Source organism: Idiotropiscis lumnitzeri, chromosome 14 (genome assembly GCF_059441095.1).
Source record: "Idiotropiscis lumnitzeri isolate Australia: NSW breed Sydney's pygmy pipehorse chromosome 14, RoL_Ilum_1.0, whole genome shotgun sequence".
Lineage (NCBI taxonomy): Eukaryota > Metazoa > Chordata > Actinopteri > Syngnathiformes > Syngnathidae > Idiotropiscis > Idiotropiscis lumnitzeri.
The window spans coordinates 16,256,928-16,274,038 of NC_142404.1; the positions used below are offsets into that span (position 1 = coordinate 16,256,928).

A 17,111-nucleotide genomic window follows, 5' to 3' on the forward strand; every position below is an offset into this window, starting at 1 on the left:
TCCTTCCTTCCATTCACCTTCTGATCATGTTGTCAGTGATGGCTTGAAAGACCAACTGGGTCAAACAAGTATGTTCGTTTTCCAATTACTGTAGTTATCTGACATTTAACCGGATTATGATGTGGGAAGCAAGTCACGATCCAAAATCAGTTGCTACTTGACCCCTCCAAAATGTTTTACACAATACTGGGTTGTTCTGGTAAAATCATCATAAAAGCATTTTTTTCCTTCCCATGGGAGAGAAAGAGGTGTCTTGTTTATTCAATGCGAAGACAAAATGGGCTAGTTTAGCAGATGTCACTATTTCAGGAAATAGTCAATTAAGCAACTGTTAAGAGGCATCTTATTCATAAAAAAATATGTGAATAAACAGTACACATTTAAAAAAAAAAATCTGTTCTTTTATTTAAAAAAAATCAAAGTAAAAAGAATAAACCTGAGGCAGAAATCTACAGGGGGAAACAAGTTTGGCCTTAACAAACACTACCAGACATAAGAAGCCTACTGTACAAACAAATCACCACAGGCAAGAATGTGGTACAAAACAAAAACCAAAACACAAAAGAAAACAATTTCATAAACCTCTTCCTCAATCTCTCTGTACAAAAACATCTTTATAAATTAGAACGTTCTTTTCATATAACCTAATGACTGTTCAACATGATGGTTGCGTATACGAGCAGTTTTTCTTTGACACTCTCGTGCAGTTTTTGACCCCGATACTATGGCACTTGGTTCAGACGCCACTAGCAGCAAAAACTCACAAAAACAGTATTGAATCTCAGTCTCGGGCGTGATGCAGAACCCTCTCGCATAACCTCTGGTAACTTTTGACACCCAACTAATGCTGCTTGTGAGTTTGGGTGTCAAATGATTTTGAAAACGAGCACATATCCAGTGAGCGCCAACTTATTGTCATTGGAATCTAGTGAAGTGAATGTAGCAGTTGTTTACCAAAGCATGAAGCATGCGGTTGATTGAACCCCCTCCGGAAACCAAACACAACATACAAAGACGTTTGGAAGAAAAACTTAAAAAATGAAATAAAACTAAAGGAAACTACACCGCGTGACCAGCTCCTGAGCTTCGCATTTGGTCTGGGGAGTGGGCTGGACTCGCTAACCCGGTTTAAAACTGAGGAACATGGAAAAACTGAGGTAGATATCTGGTCTGACTGACCACTTGTTGGAATAGCAGAAGGGCACCTTGATCAAGACTGTTACCAAAAAAAAAAAAATATATATATATATATCGAAAGCACCACTTGTAGTGCTGTCATATCAGATCAAACCACATTTTTTTTACACTAGATCCTCATTAACATATTGCATTGTCTCATTTTCAATAAAAATAAAATTAGTTTGTGGCACTTGATGGATCCTGGCCTACTTTTACGCTTGTTAGCGTCCACATGCAAGCTGAGTGTATATGTTGAGAAAGGCACAGTCCATCGCTACAAGCTTACTTGGAGTCACCCCCTTTCTGGTAAAAGACACAGATTCTGTTTCCTCAGTATACAAACTCCTAATCTTTGGTGATAAAACAAAAGTGCCGACTGTTAGTTTCCTATTCGAAACAGAGGCACAATACGATGCGTGTCTCCTGTTAGTTCCCACAAAGTCCTATGTCAAAGCTTTGTTGTGTGCGTGTGTTTGTACAATTTTCAATCCAAGTGTTCCTCTTGGCTTGTTAAATAAAAGTAAAAAAAAATGCAAACACACTATCATCTAAATAGCAACCCACAAAAAAAAAAAAAAAAATTCTTGCCTAACCAACTTAACGTCAGCTAGTTTAAATGAGATGGGCAAAAACAAAAAAAAAGGCCAGATCCAAAAGATGATCTTTTGAGCAAAACATCTAGGACCGTGTAAAGTATTCTTTTCCAAATAAATATCACGACAAAATCAACAGGCGTCCGGACATACATACATCTATTTCCTATTAATCCGTTCAGCCAAAAATTTGACGCAGCTCATTTACAAAGCAACAGCCCCTCGCTTCCAGTTTTTTTTTTTTTTTTTTTTTTTTTTTTTTGTGGCGATCTAAATAATCGCTGTAGTAAAACTGTTAAGGCAAACTGTAATCAGATAGCATTGTCATCTGAAAGCACGACGGGAGAAAAAAAAAACGCAAAACACTTGGCCATGGCAACACTCGCACAGCAAGCACAAAAACGTCAAAAATATCAAGCCGAAAGAGACGTTGATCACCACGCACATTTCTTTTTTCTTATCTGCTGGCAATCTTTGGTAAAAAATAAACCTTTTCTGGTATGAAAATAAAAAAAAAAAAAACTTTAAAAAATGTGTTCTTTCGTAGTTGTTCAAATCATTTGATAAAGCAAAGAGTATTCTTTGTACTCTTCGAAAAACGATTGCAAAAATAGCCTCACGACAATTGCAAAACCAGTGCAAAACAGTGAAGGATCCGTAGCGTTCATTGCTTTTGTTGCCGGGATTGCTGTAGTGGTCGTCCAAACATTAAGTCTGAGCTACTTGGTTTGTTGGTAGGCGTACGACGAAGGGTTGCCCGACGTGTCCACCTGAGACGCCACTCCGTTTTCCTGAAAGACGACACGCGAGCATGCCAATATTGAGCCTTTTCCGGTTTGGCCGAAAACGTTTAGCTTTGGCACGGTGGATGCGCTTACGTCTCCGGGGACAGCCGCTGCCTGCATGTGCGTGTACTGAGGGATGTAAGCACCGGGCATGGGCGTGTTGGTGGTCATGAACTAAACAGCACACAGAAAAAGAGAGAGAGAGAGAGAGATGATGGTCAGATTTGGTCAGAAGGGCAGCTCATATCTCAAATCTCATGTTGTCTCGCTTGTATCTCAAAAGACCGCTAAATTTCAAACCCAAACTACGAGTTTTTCCCGTGTGTGGGCGAGACGATCAACTCGTGCGTCTGCAAACAAATCCTGCAGCGTTTGCTTCACAACAACTTGAGAGGCGAGTTGTCTGCAGCATACGCTCGTTCTTGGCTGAGAATAAACATCGCCGCGCTGGGGCAACCTGACCTGGCTGCGTGTGGCTTTTATTCCACCGCCACCTCGCTTTCCCCAAGCACGAGGAGGCTTCATTAAGGGACCGGTTTTGTTGACTGGGATGACATCAAGATTCCGTGACGATGGCGCTATGGAAGATTCTGAAAGAATCCTTTGAGGAGAGCCTGAAGGTTTGGCAGGGAAGGATTGGCAAAGTGCTGTAGACTCCGGGAGAATGACTTTCAAAGGGAAATTTGTAGTTTGGATTTGAAAGATATCTTTTGTGACAAATGTCCTGGAACTTTTCTGACAACAGAGCATTTGCGGTTGAATACGTTATGAGACAAAGCGAGGATCTCTCACCGCTCCTGCATTGCCCAAAGACATATGACTCATTTGCTGTGCCAGGGGAGTCATCAGGGATGTAGGCTGCAGTGACAATGATGGCTCCATAGAGGGCGATATGACTGCACCCTGGAAGCAAAAATGAGGGGAGTGGATGCAGATGTTACACAAACGTAACTCAAAAACTGTGACATTTGTCATCTTTCCTATTTCAAATCTGTGAATTTTTAGCCGCTAATTCTCGAGGAAATGTAATGGGAACAACTCCACTGCCACTGGCACCTTTTAATATTTATTACTATTTTATGCCATGACCAGGGCAGGGAACGGACACATGGTGTGATCAGGTTGCATGCATGTTAGCCTTTTTTTAGAATCAAGCAAAACCAGAGCTCTCATTTCATACCCATCTTTACTATTTGTATCGTCTCACATCTGTTATGTCCATCCTGGCACTTAATAATAATAATAATAATTGTATCGTGTGCCGCTTTCAACAAAAAAATATTTCACTTCAGCGAGAACCACAAAGGAAGCGTTTAGAAAAAGAAAAAAAAAGAGTTGTGGTACTTACAGGGTGCTGCATGATGTAGGGCTGATGAGGCATCCATGACGGGTTCTGCACCTGTAACATCACACAGCAACACTGAGCTCATCAGTTAAATGTTAAACATAAAACATTGCGTATTGCAGATGTATTTTGCCAAAGGCATGAACTTGAGCTTAATGCTAACATCCAATTCAAAACTAGCAGCAATGTTGCAGAAGTTATAAAAACACAAACGGTGCCGCAACACATGCAAACATGCGGCACCGTATTGGCTCTCAAAGAATAGTTGCTATCGAGCGCATATGTACAAGGACCCAAACCTGGTATGCTGAAACTGGAGACATGTACGTGGACAAGGGCGTGTGAGCAATCATCCGATTTGAAATGCTGTACGCTGGTGGGAAGAATCTGCATGCACAAAATTAGAAGCATGCGTTCATTAAGTGAGATTGACTATACGTACAACAGGAGCGCGAAGGGATCATATGCGAGCGCAACATACCCGTTTTGCATGGCGGCTGCACTGGGATCATACGTTAGCGTCATTCCAGCCTGGAGGGAAAATAACAAGTTTGGTAAAAATGATGAAGAATGCCTAATCATCACCATTACACGCCTCACGTTTCAGACTGAAATTCTCCCACGCTTTCGCCATCGTTTCGCGCCGTGAACCCAATAGCGTCATTTCCGTCTCAGACTTCCTAGCATATGTGACGCAAGCGCGTTGAGACACTTTTACGTCCGCTTTTACTCTAAAATGCGGAATTTTGACTCTCAAATTATTTGACTCCAAAGTATGATCTCGAATCCAAAGCGATGCAACACAGCCCTCTAAAGGCATCTGTTGGTGGTTAGAGTTGTTTACAAACCGGAATTTTAGGGGCAAAACATACTTGACGAACATATACGTCAGTGACATTTTATGGTTGGATTCCATTTGACGAATATAAACGTCCATGGCAGTGATTGAGTTGATAGGACCACCCTCAACGAACTTTCCTCTAAAATTCAGGCGATATTTCGTCCAACTTACCAATCTGGTGTTTCCATCCCTTAGCCAACCTCGACCATTCTGCACAAACTTGTTTTGGCTCTGTCTCTTTTTCTGCCCTCCATCGGCAAACTTGCAAAGCAAAGGTTCAGCAGGTGCTGGATTGAGAAGTAGAGATTTGAACCGCATGAGTTCCAAGATTGTGTTTCATGTTTTCCCAACAGTCATTTACTAACCAGCCAGACAACACAAGCTTCTAATTTGGCGGCTGTGGGGCTGTAAAATCCCCCTTGGCCTTGTGAAAGGAGGCATGACTGCAAGGGACTATTTCTGTCAGATAATCCAATTAAAAAGATTAGACTGGGAGTGGAGGCCGCAGTGAGCCTCTTAGGCTGAATGTATATGATCTCGCTCGCAAAACAGACCCCGATTGGAAAGAGGAAACCGTTGGATGGCCACGACCTGGCCCCTTTACACAGCTCATGCCTCCAAAATCAGAACACTTACTGATGCATCTTGAATTCTTATCGCCGTGACCTCCAATTATGCATTGTTATGGTCTGATTCAGCTCATAGAAGATGTTAGCATGTATAGAATATTGCTCGATTTGAAACACTAATCATATGGTGTTTACCTGGAACACCGGCGGGCGTCTTGATGAACTTGCCATTGAAGTGAGAAATGACCGCATCGCATTTTTCCGTTGACTCCATCCTGAATTTATAGGAGACATGGAGCACAACCAAAGGATGTTGGTTTACGTTGAAGTTGGAAAGAAATTTGCTTTCATTTCGACAGGTGCGCTAAAAATCATGATGAGACGTGCAGCAATCGCAGTTTCATCGAAATATTTTTGTAGAAAGTCAAATAATGTTGCTAAGAATGATTGCGCCGTAGCAGAGATTTGCAAGGATATCGCGCAACTTCCCGTAGCTGACGTCTCGTTGCGGTTCTTTAGAATGCAAAGTGGTCCAGACTCAAACGGAACCACTTCTGGTAGGTGTAAATATTGCGACATCAATTTTTCTAGGTTAAAATTTGTTCTTAAAAAATAATCAAGGCTGCCACCAAATTTTAGTTGACAGGTAAATGACCTCTTCACAAGCAAAGGAAACATTCTCTTAACGTGGTCGCCAGCCATGTTTATTATTCCATTGTAACATTTAAACCTTGCGAGCTCCAAATGGGATAGTTAAAAACTTGCCAGAGATCTTAAAAAAAATTAATAAATAAAATAAATACATTAATATAATATAATTAATATAAATTAATATAATATAATATAATATAAAACAAAACAGAAGTGTCCTACCTGGCAAAGCCCACCCCTCGGCTTGCTCCGCTTGCGTCCCTCAAAATTCGTGTGGATATGACCTGGCCAAAGTGCTTGAGCATGTTCTCTAGCTCCTGCTCGTCCGTCGACAGAGGCAGGTTGGAAATATACAAGTTGGTTGGGTCTTGTTCTTGTTGCTGAAGGGCACACGGGTGAGATGTGGAGTTAGTCGAGATGGGAGAGGACCGCCATCACACTCGACGTGGACGTTGCGCCACTGAAACGTGTCTGCGCTCATCGCCGCCGTGTCGATGGTTAGCTTTAGGTCCAAAATGGCCACGATGAACAATTGGTGTACTGAGCCGCATGCAGTCACGTCGCTTTCATGCTCACATCAGCTCATTTCTCTTCGAATAGTATCAGCAGAAATGTGAGCGACGGCTACAAGACCCCGGGGAGTGGACTCTCCGCATTAATATTCATCAGCTTTAGAGCGTTGCATTCAGTGGAAGTCGGTAAGGTGAAGCACCAGTAGGGAAAAAAAAAAAAAAAAATCAACTGTTCACAATTAAACCTAATGAAGCGAGCCAAAGAAAATAGAATCCAGAATGAACTGGTTCACAACGCACAACTGGTTTGGCGAGATTGGAGGGCGGAAGGGAGGAGATGTGCCGTCGTCGTCATGTGTTTGAGCATCTTGATTGTCTAAACGAACGCGATACGGGAGACGAAAGCGCTCTCTAGATACTCTGTCCTGCTAATTAGATTACTAAACCTGATTTTGTTGCATTCATGTCGGCAGAATGCGTACATGACCTGTGGATGACAGGATGAAGGAAATTGCAACGTCTCTTCAATGTGTCCGTGATTGTAATTTGCATAATTAATTGGGTTGATAGAAGATGAGAGCTGTTCTACATTCAACCCCAAGGCGATGCCAAGTATCGAGCCTCACCTGTTGAGCTTCCTTAGCTCGCTCTGGCTATCTCAAGTGTTAACTTGACAATAAAAATGGGATAGTCAGTCACCATTTTTTTTAAGGCAAAGATGCACATGCAGAGAATTTCTTGCACTTTATTTGGGCATTGACCTTCCACAGTGCAAAGATTAAACTTTAAAACGCCCCCTTGAGGCTGTCCTGTCTGAATTTCCAAAGCTAATTTCTAAGGTTAAGCTTTCTATTGCTCACAGTATTAGCATATTAAGTATTAATTACAAGAACTACTTTTGGGGCTTAATAATTTAATGTATTTGGGTGTGGAATATCGCGTCGCTTTCGAGAAGACAACGTACGGCACATAGTGGCGTCATAACTGCTTATTGGCACCACTGTTGGGAATCTTGCAGCCGTCATTACCAAGAAGCATGACGACGTGTAAAAGATCAGTATTGGAGACGTTTTCAATAAACAGTGATGACTTACAAGTCGCATTTCAGACAAAGGAGAGCGTGATTAATTGATGATGGACAGGTGCGACGAATAGCTCTGACGTGACGGCGGCCATTTTGGCTTTGTGTCTTTGAAACTACGCATTCTCCTCCCATTTGTTTGACAGGCAAAGGTAAAAACCAGTGGAGCAGGCAGCACACTGATATGAAACTTTGTGCATACTCTCTGTCTATATACGCGTTTGTGCGTGCAGAGGAAAGCTTTGCACAAGCGTGCAGATTTGAACGACAGAGCACAAAAGCGAAGCAAAACTGCTTGCATGTTTGAAAACTGTGGGACACATTGGGTTAATTTGAGAATCCTGATTGCTCACCTTTGCCATCTGAGCTTGAACTCCGCTGGTCTTTAGGGCAGCCACAGCTTTCTGAGCCGCAGCGGGACTATCAAAATCCACAAAGCCATATCCTGAAGAGACGAGTAGGACAGTAAGGAAGGACAATGTACTCGAGTCGCATGACTTGTCAGTCTCGACTGGAAGCTTTGTGTGTTCATTTTCATTCGGCTAAGGTATGATGTCGTTCTATGAATATATGCTTTGAATGTATACGTGTATGTGGAAGGAGAGTGGCAAAAAAGCGCTGACGAGGCAGATACCAGAGTGACGCAACTGGCTGAGGTCAGCTCTTTGTTCTGCGGTGTACAAACAGGGTGAAGCCATAGTCCCTGGCTTCTACTCAAGCTATTTTTAGCCCGTTCAAACTAAATAAAGGTGAATATGGGATGGCTCTTTAAGCTGAAAAGCCTTTTGTCATCGATACGCCGCAATTTGGACTTTTGAGTCCTCTGTGATGACGTTAGACTGAAATTCTGGCCAGGATATACCAACAGGACATTGAATGTTTCAGACACAGTTAAAAAAAACAATAAAATTCAATTTTATAGGACATTTGCATTGATTAGGTGTGTGTGTGTGTGTGTGTGTGTAACAATGCTAGTAGATTGACAAAACTTCAAATGGTAAAATTAGACTCGGAACACTTTTCCAGTACAACTTGAGCCAAGCATGTTAGTTTAACTTTAGTGTCCTCACAACTAAGTGTGCTGCCCCTGTTGGGAAACACAAACGAGTCCACACACCTTTGCATTTGTTTGTAGTCTTGTCCAGGATGGCCTTTGTTGATACTATTTTGCCATACCTGAGGGAGAAGCAGAAAGACAAGGTATATGCATTAGAAGAGAGAGAGAGAGAGAGAGAGAGCCAGTTGTACAACAAAAAGGGAAGGGTTCGGCAACAGTGACATGACATCAACGCGTTGGTATGAGACGTTGGAAGTGGCTGCAATGCAGGAGTCACAGTCCCCAGAATGTGGATGGAAAATTGACTTTTTTTTTTCCCCACCCTTGAATTTGCACTGCACAGTGCCACCATTTTGAGTTCCATATTGTAGCTGTGTGAATGCAGATATAAAAACAATAAGATTGTTAAAAAAAAAAAAAAAAAAAGCAGCAAATTCTTTGCACTTTTTTAAATTCAAAATTTTATGCAACGGAGAACATTCAATATATTCATCTTGATCAATTAAAATAAAAAAATTAATTACAAAGCATTTTGTCTATTAAACAAAAGCTAAATAATTCTGATACGTTATTATACTCCAAATAACTTCCATAAGATATTTAGGCACCAAATGAACCAACAGAATTCGCATTGGATGATTTGGATATCAGATTCCAAATTTTTATTCATATTATTTTTCATTTATGCTGATGACGCATATTCCAAATCTGTCTGAGAGCAAAAAAGAAATCAGAATTTTCATGCAATGTAAATGCTCTAAACAGTAAGCACCCCGAAGAAAAACTTCACCATCTCTCTCAACGGATCCCTCATTTGCATAACTTGTTAAACAACAAAAAAGTAAGGACAGGAATGTCCATGCATCCCTTTTTTTTTTTTTTTTTTCTGCAGCGCTTATCCTTCTCAGCCTCTCAGGCACCTGGCGTCTCAGCGTTCTAGCAGGAGGCAGACGACACGCTGGACTGATGACCAGTCAAGAGCAGGGTGACTGTGAACGGGTCATTGACCGCCGCTTGAGCTCGGGCCAGATGCCAAATCCTGCCATCCTCCGTGAAAGCAGACATTTGCAAACAACTGCTTTTATTTTGGGAAAACAACGAATCAACATTTTTGGCCTATTTTCTCACATGAGAGGGAGCAAACAAGTAACTGAATCATAATTTGTGCATTTTCTTCACTGTAAAATTGAACTAATGGATTGTATTTGTCATTTTTTTTTCATCCTCCAATTCATCAAATCTATTTAACGACAACTGAACTGTAGTTAAAAATGTAACGTACGTAAAATTTTCATCTATGTCCGTTACTCTCTTCAACTTGCAGCTATTGAATCAAAAAACGGATTCGCAGTTGGCTCCGATCCCACAAATGAATTTTCTGATCTGTCGTGACCAAACCAGTTGAACGTCCAGTGTACGACCGCTACCGCAATTTGGAACGCGACAATCGATGGCGGCTCAATAGTAGATAATGACGAGAGGAAGTGCGGTACTCACGGCTGACAGAGTTTGACCAGGTCATGGTCGGTTGTGGATGGGGACAAGCCTCGGATGTAGAGGTTGGTTTTGCTGAGTTGCTCCCAGCCTGCAGTGCTGCTGCTGCTGCTGCTGCTGTTGTTGGTGCTGCTGTTGTTACTTGGGCTGGGTGGAGCCATGGGATGAGACAGTAGGCTAACGGGTGACTGGAGGGGGGGAAACAAAGTCCAATTAAAGGATCACGCTGGATCTTAAATCACTGATGTATGCCGATTGTTTTTCAATGTCAAAACGGCTCCTGTGGGGAAAAAAAAGTTAGATGATGTCCCAGATTTTTTTTTTCTCCAGTTTTGGTGTCCTCGATTGTACTTCAGGTCATAATTGATTCAGACAACCGTGCTTCATAACATAATGATTTTCGTATCAGCTGACATGAAAAGGAGTCATTTATTTTGGCGAAAATAAGCGACATTGATCAGGCTTTAAATACAAATATCTCGATTAACCACAGAGCAATCATGCCATGAATTTATTATTGTAGATAATTATTTTTGGTCCAAACATGGAAGCGCTTGTGTTGCTGATAGAATCATGAGATTATGTCCATTGCATCTTTTTTTTGGTAAGCACAATCACGGTGGCTGTGGCATAAATGCTTCGGCGTTCAACATGAATGGGCATTTTAATGTGTCATTAATTTGTTGCTTCAGGCCCGTCCCACACCAAGCGACGCGGGTGGAATGCCACTCAACTGTTACGCGCTTTGCAGGGTTAGCTGCAACCATTTGTCATCACATTAATTGTGTGTGCCCTTTTTAAATCACAACAACAAAAAATGACCCAGATCCAAGACGTAGTAGGACAGTATAACTGTATAACAACTGACTTACAAAGCAAAGCGTAGAGAGTCTCTGTCACAGAACTACCTGAGTGTTGCTAATTCTTGCCCATTTCCTGTATTTGTATAAAAGCTACAGCGGCCAGGGTAATCAACTTCTTCCTTGACAATCTCGCCATACCCCCCCCCGCCCAAAAAAAAAATCAGTATTATATCTGGTGCCTTATTTCGCTGCTCTGCATACGAAGATGCCTAATTAATACCAATCCAGTGCATGTAAAATAAAAATAATGTTGTCAATGCTCTTCTTGTCACAGCCAGTATGAGGGGGAAAAAAAAAAACACAAATTCCACAGTAACTTGTCCTGGTCTGACGAGAACTTTCCCCTTCAGGGATTTATCAGTGATTATCCCCCCACAAGCACCTTCTCTTTGGAGAATCTCAAGCTGAGAGGAAGCTAAAGGAATCTGAAGCATGAAACACTGACATGACTGAGCAACCCGGGTTTTTGAAATCAAGTTTGCACCCCCCCCCTCCTCAAAAAAAAAAAAAATTTGACTGTTGCTCACAGTCCTCATTGTCCCTCAGTTACCTCCCATCCTCCCGCTGCCCGTCGGAGTCTACCTATGGTGAATTGATTGAATGAATCAATGGAGCGTGGCAAAATTGTTTCATGAAAGGATTTCCTGTGAGGAATGAGATTTAATAAATAAATTTAAAAAAAGAGCAGATGTGATTACTCCTTTCACTATTACGGTGAGCAATAATGGTCCTACTGTTGTCACATGAATTCAGTAGGTGATCGTAGTAGTCGCCAAATAAAAAACTAAAAGCCATCAATGTGACCTGTTTTTAATAACAGCCTCATGACTGCCTCCCCTTTCCCTTTATGAACAAACGGCATGACTGTGGTGAATTTCACAAGTTATTTCAAGAAACTTTAAGTCATACATTAGTCCCATCGAGCCATAAAAATGCATGACAAAAGTCCACAAACTCAAAACCATGGCGAACGTGGCAGCACACCTGGTGGATTGTTGCCTCAAAAACTCCGTTACGTACTCTCGAAAAAACGGCAGAGAAAAATCTAATAAAATCAGCCTGTTCCTAAACACAAATAGACTTCTGATTTGGACCTTTTCAAACTCAAAATAATCAATTCCAAGGTCAAGCGATCACCTTGATAAACTGTCAAAGAAACTCTCAAATGTTGTCGCGTCTAAAAAATTAACCAAGTCACGCTATTTACATGAGAAAAATCTCACGGGGCGTAACCAAACCAGTCACAAAAAGTGGGACTACTGACTATCTCAATTTACTCACAAATTCAATTACTCAGTGTAAAATCTGGACCTGATTGATTGATCACAAAGCTGGTGATAAGCAATATGAAACGCTTTCCCAAAATGTGTCAAAATGAAAAAAAATAAATCACGATGGGTTCACCAGTAACTGAGTAAAAAAAAGAAAATGTGTCAAACGGTGGTTTCATTAAGAATTTGACGCAAAATAGCGCAAATAATTCCTCGCGTGAAGAGCAGTAGAATAGGTCATGTACTTTAATAAATTTTTCGCCGTGAATGTGGGAATTTCGAGGCGTTTGAAGTGGCAACATGTGGCCAAACAAGTTTACTGCACCTTCTGCCATCTCATGAAAGAACATTTGATTGTTCTGCTTGTCACGATATGTCGCTGGCATAGATGGATAAAGGAACAAAGATATATTCGAAATTGAATAATAATTTTCGTACAACTTAAGTAAAATTGGACGATTCCCTGTGGCACGCCTGACGATTTCTCGTGGTGACCCCGGTTGGGCATCACTGCTTTATTCTATTACAATGTAAAACGAAAACACTGAGTTATAACTACAATGACAAAAGGTGTAATAAAAACGATATTACACTGAATAATTATTTTGACTACTAGTCTTAATTTAACGTAACTTCCCTTTTACAGTACATTATTTTCTTAACATCTCATGTTGCGGCTGGTCACTTTTGAAACAAATGTTGCCAAAAATCCAAAGGAAGCCCCCAAAATATGGCGTGTTAATCACTTGACGCCGCTACTGTGACAACTAGCATATGATAATTCGCATGACATTATCTTTTCGGGAATTATTGCAATAATAAAATCTCGATTACTGCATAAAGATCACCCAGAATGAATCCTTTGTTTGCTGAGGATGTGGTCTTGCGCGATTGCAACGGTACGATGTGTCTCACATGACAGTTAAAAGTTAGTGAATTATTTGATTTTGTCTTTCGTTCACAAATTGGGGTTGAATTCAACTTTGTTTTTTCCACTAACATTTAACTGACTTGAAACGAAGAAAAAAAAAAAAAAGCGATGTATGTAAAGTTAGGCTGCTCAGACTTCTGCATGTTTCCACCCGGTAAATGGAATGCTCAGAGAAAACCCATTGATTACCAGAAAACAAGTCAAAGTTGGGCTCATGTAAACCGAAATATCCATCGTGAGAGTTGACTTTTGAGTTCAGCGTGAGACTGGGACATTTTTTTTTTTTTGCTTTCATTCACCGATCAGTTCACTCGGATACAGGACTGCGAGGAGGAGAATAGGGAGCGGACGACATCTTATCAGTCAGCAGCAGACCAGCTGAGCCTGTCGTACTGTATAATATGCAGGCCTTCCAGTAACAGGCCTCGCCCATTCAGCCCCTGCCACAGGATAACAGCGCCGTCCGTGAACATGAACAAATGGCCTCATTTCACAAACCTTTTTTTTTTCTGCTCAGCGATACGTGCAACTGGGACAAATTGAATGCATCATCGCTTAATTCACCGCCTTTCAAGGACAATTGTTTAAAATCCAGTCCAGACAGAAACTATGGCATTTATTTTGAAGGGCTGCTGGAAAACTTCCTCTCGTGCCATTTGGGGAAACAGAAGTCAAGTCCAAGGCTCGTTTGTTTCTCAGCCATGATGCAGGCAGCCGGTATTCGCCTTATTCTCAAGAGACGTCTGAATCACACCCAGGCGCCGAAGACACCACACTGTTCTGTTTTTGTTTTGTCTTCACCGATCATAATATTGCCCTTTATGCTTCTGAATTCCAACCCTGCCCTTTTTCACACAGCAAATGAATCCGCCACCGGACCCTGAACGCAACACTTCACTTTCTCACAAATAAAACATCGACTTTCGGGGCCAGTTTATGTCCAACTCGGTTTTGCTATTATTAAAGCCGTAAACAAGACGTGCTGGGAGTCGGTTTTAAAGGCGAATTAGAAGAGATCGAAACGCCGTTGTTACCTGTTTGCGAAACTGAGTCCTTAGTGGATTTCCAGTATTAGAAAAAATCATCCTCGGTCTGCTGAAGGGAGAGTTGGCTTTTACTTGAATAACTAAGTCCCTCGAATAAAAGTCCGGAAGCCGGTTGGCATAGATGACCCACTCACTCGGATGACGACGCACATAAAAATTGAATTGTGAGCATATCTGTGGTCGCGCAGCCTGTATATCGTCGACTCTCCGGCAATAGATGGCCCCGTCCCAACTTCAACCGCGGCCCTGCCTCGTCTGTTTGACGGGCTTCATGACTCGCAGTCAGCGGGAAGCAGGAGTGAGCCTGAAATGTTGGACCAAACCATTCAGTCTGCACCGGAGGGGTGCTCGTATCTTAATTATCATTAAAAAAACAATATTATCACCGCATTTTGGCGTTAGTTATCGCTTTTTTGCAATTTAACTAGAAACCTTGTTAAGTGGAGATGAATACCGCCGCGTTTAAAGTCATTTGTAATGATCTGTTTTGCTAAGAACGCGCAATTGAGCGCGCCTTCCACCTATGTTGTTGTTTGGAGTGTTACATGATGCATACTTAACATTCCACGGTGTGGCTTGTCCTCATGGCTCTGTTTGCTTCTCACCCTTTGCATGAGACGTACTTTTTTTCAACAAAGGTTGGTAAATATGGACATTTACTAGAAGTGACGATTTGAATTACCGACTGCTCGAGGTATTCTAATTTGGTCACACACAGAGCTGATGACGGACCGTTACGACGCCGGTAGTCACGGTGAATGACAACAAGCAGTGACGTCGACCTTGTCGGTGCATTTCAATGAGATGAGATGAAAAAATGCACGTCACAGTCGTTGACGTCACAAAATCAAATATGTCACGTTGCTCACGCTCTTATCCGTGTCGGCATTGTTGATCGTTTATTTTGTCCCCCCCCCCCAATATTTTAATTGCTTTTTCCACACATTATATATGGCAACAACAAATAATTTAAAAAAAGCAGACCAGCTAACAGACCAAACAAAACAAAGGATATAAAGCAGGCAACTCAACAGTATATTATTGCACAATAGGCGGCTGTGCACCCCATTGGCCAATAAAGTTCAGTAAAGGTTTCCACGCAAGTCAGTTTTTCCAAAGCATTATTATTATCAGTTTTTTTATCCAATGAAGGTGCATGCATTTTGTTCCAAAAATAATGCGACCAGCTTCCTGGCCTGTAGCAGTCCAATTGGTTTTGTATTAAGGTGTAATAACGCAAGTTGGGGCTCTCGTATGTTAAGGTGCCGATTTTTTTCGGTGTTTATTTATGATGAATCTTTCCAAAATGGACCTGAAGGTCACCAGTAGAGCATATTGACATGTTTACCAGGCCAACAGAAGTCAACGGGGTCATCATGGGAGAATAGAGGAAAAGGTCTGAGTCGGCACTATGCCCTGCGTGGGGCGGGCAGGGAAGAGGCAATTGAATCAGTTGGAGAATATGTTGTTTGAGCCTTAATTTTACTCGGATCTTGTGACTCATATTCCAATTGACAATCTGCTAACCAATGCAACATTTTAATCAAGTGTGACGTATTTATGGATTCTTGTCATTACATCGTCCTACATAGACATACGCCAATTGTGTCAGATACACACGGGAATTTCCAAAATGAATACCACAAAAGTCAAACAGGAGTGTAATCAATTTCTCAATCTACGATTCAAAAGACAAACTTTGAGAGTTTATCACCATGCATAACATGTGAGAGGTCAGTAAGTAAATAGTGGATATGATTTGAAATGCATTTTTTTTTACACGGGGAAAATCTACCAGATATAAGTACGGCTGATGCATAAATTGCTTATTAACAACTTAGTAAGTACGTACTCACCTGAATTGACGGCATCGCGTGCAAATCACCTCTCTTGAAAAACCCGCGAGTCAAAGTATCACAGCTTTTCTTTACACCGAACTAGACTCGCTCCAAGGCTGCGTTTGCAAACACACATCCCTCCACATCTTGAAACTTGAGTCCAAGAGAAACCACTGGATCAAATATGGTGCTATGGCAACTCTTTGAGTCACCTCCCCAAGTAGAACAGACGATTGTTGGAAATGCAGAGATAGCAACAGTGAAAAAAAAATTCATATTATCAGAAACCCATTTTCACTCTGATGCTCGCTGGGGATTTCCAAAGGAAATAAGAGAGTGTTGTATGGTTTTTTTTTTTTCTGTTTTTGGTTTTATTTTCAGGACTTGCTGCATCTCATGCCATTCCTGATCTTGTGCTTTTACAAACAAAACCCCACAGTCATATTTCACCCAATGTTTGTGTGGCTTCAACTGATAAGAGCAGCCAAGTTAGTATTGTTTTCCCGCGTGATGTCATTTGAGGTTCCGAACCAATGTCATGTGTGTATGAATGTTTGTTTTTGTGCTATTTTGTTGTTCAAGTCAACTAAAATGAAAAAAATAAAATAAAATTCCATAACCAAAGATGAAATCATGGCACAGCAAATAAATGTTTTAAAAAATCATGTGAAGAAAAAAAAAAAAATGCATATACTACCGAGTTGTCAGCGGCATTTCACCTCCATTTTGTGAATTCCGTCCAGTGAATGAGAGGAAACACTTGACAACAGCAGGAAAGGTTTCACTTTGGCGCTCTGCCCTCATTGCATTCATGTCAAATGACCCAAGTATGAGAGTCACTGAGTTCTTTCAGGCCTCTCGCATTGACTTGAAGCGCAACACAAACGCGCCATTTGATTGCGGATACGCTGCTGTCGGGCAAATTTGATTGTAAAAAATATATATATATATTTAGCCACTGCACGCATACTTCAAGTTCTGCATGGGCCAAAAACCATTAATGACGTTCATTTCATCAAGAAACATTTCTACCCGCTTTTCCTGAGAGAAAATCA

General features: G+C 41.3%; 1 protein-coding gene across 1 annotated transcript; it reads right to left on the minus strand.

Moving 5' to 3' along the window:
- Positions 1-379: 379 nt before the first annotated feature.
- Positions 380-14,498, minus strand: rbms1b (RNA binding motif, single stranded interacting protein 1b). The gene is made up of 13 exons (XM_088314637.1): positions 14,207-14,498; positions 10,111-10,295; positions 8,674-8,732; positions 7,910-8,001; positions 6,186-6,343; positions 5,508-5,587; positions 4,915-5,030; positions 4,384-4,433; positions 4,202-4,289; positions 3,906-3,956; positions 3,350-3,460; positions 2,651-2,731; positions 380-2,563 (listed from the first exon to the last, which is right to left on the minus strand). The coding sequence occupies exons 1-13, from the start codon at positions 14,255-14,257 to the stop codon at positions 2,492-2,494; spliced, it is 1,194 nt and encodes a 397-aa protein (XP_088170763.1). The 5' UTR covers positions 14,258-14,498; the 3' UTR covers positions 380-2,491.
- Positions 14,499-17,111: the final 2,613 nt, after the last annotated feature.

Bases quoted from the DNA above. Each gene is read 5' to 3' on its own strand.
- rbms1b (XM_088314637.1), bottom strand. From the start codon at position 14,257: ATGATTTTTTCTAATACTGGAAATCCACTAAGGACTCAGTTTCGCAAA. The intron at 6,344-7,909 runs GTGAGCAATCAG...TGTGCCCTTCAG, and splicing joins TTCAAGCTCAGATGGCAAAG to CAACAAGAACAAGACCCAAC. The intron at 5,031-5,507 runs GTAAACACCATA...TTCTCAATCCAG, and splicing joins GACGCCCGCCGGTGTTCCAG to CACCTGCTGAACCTTTGCTT.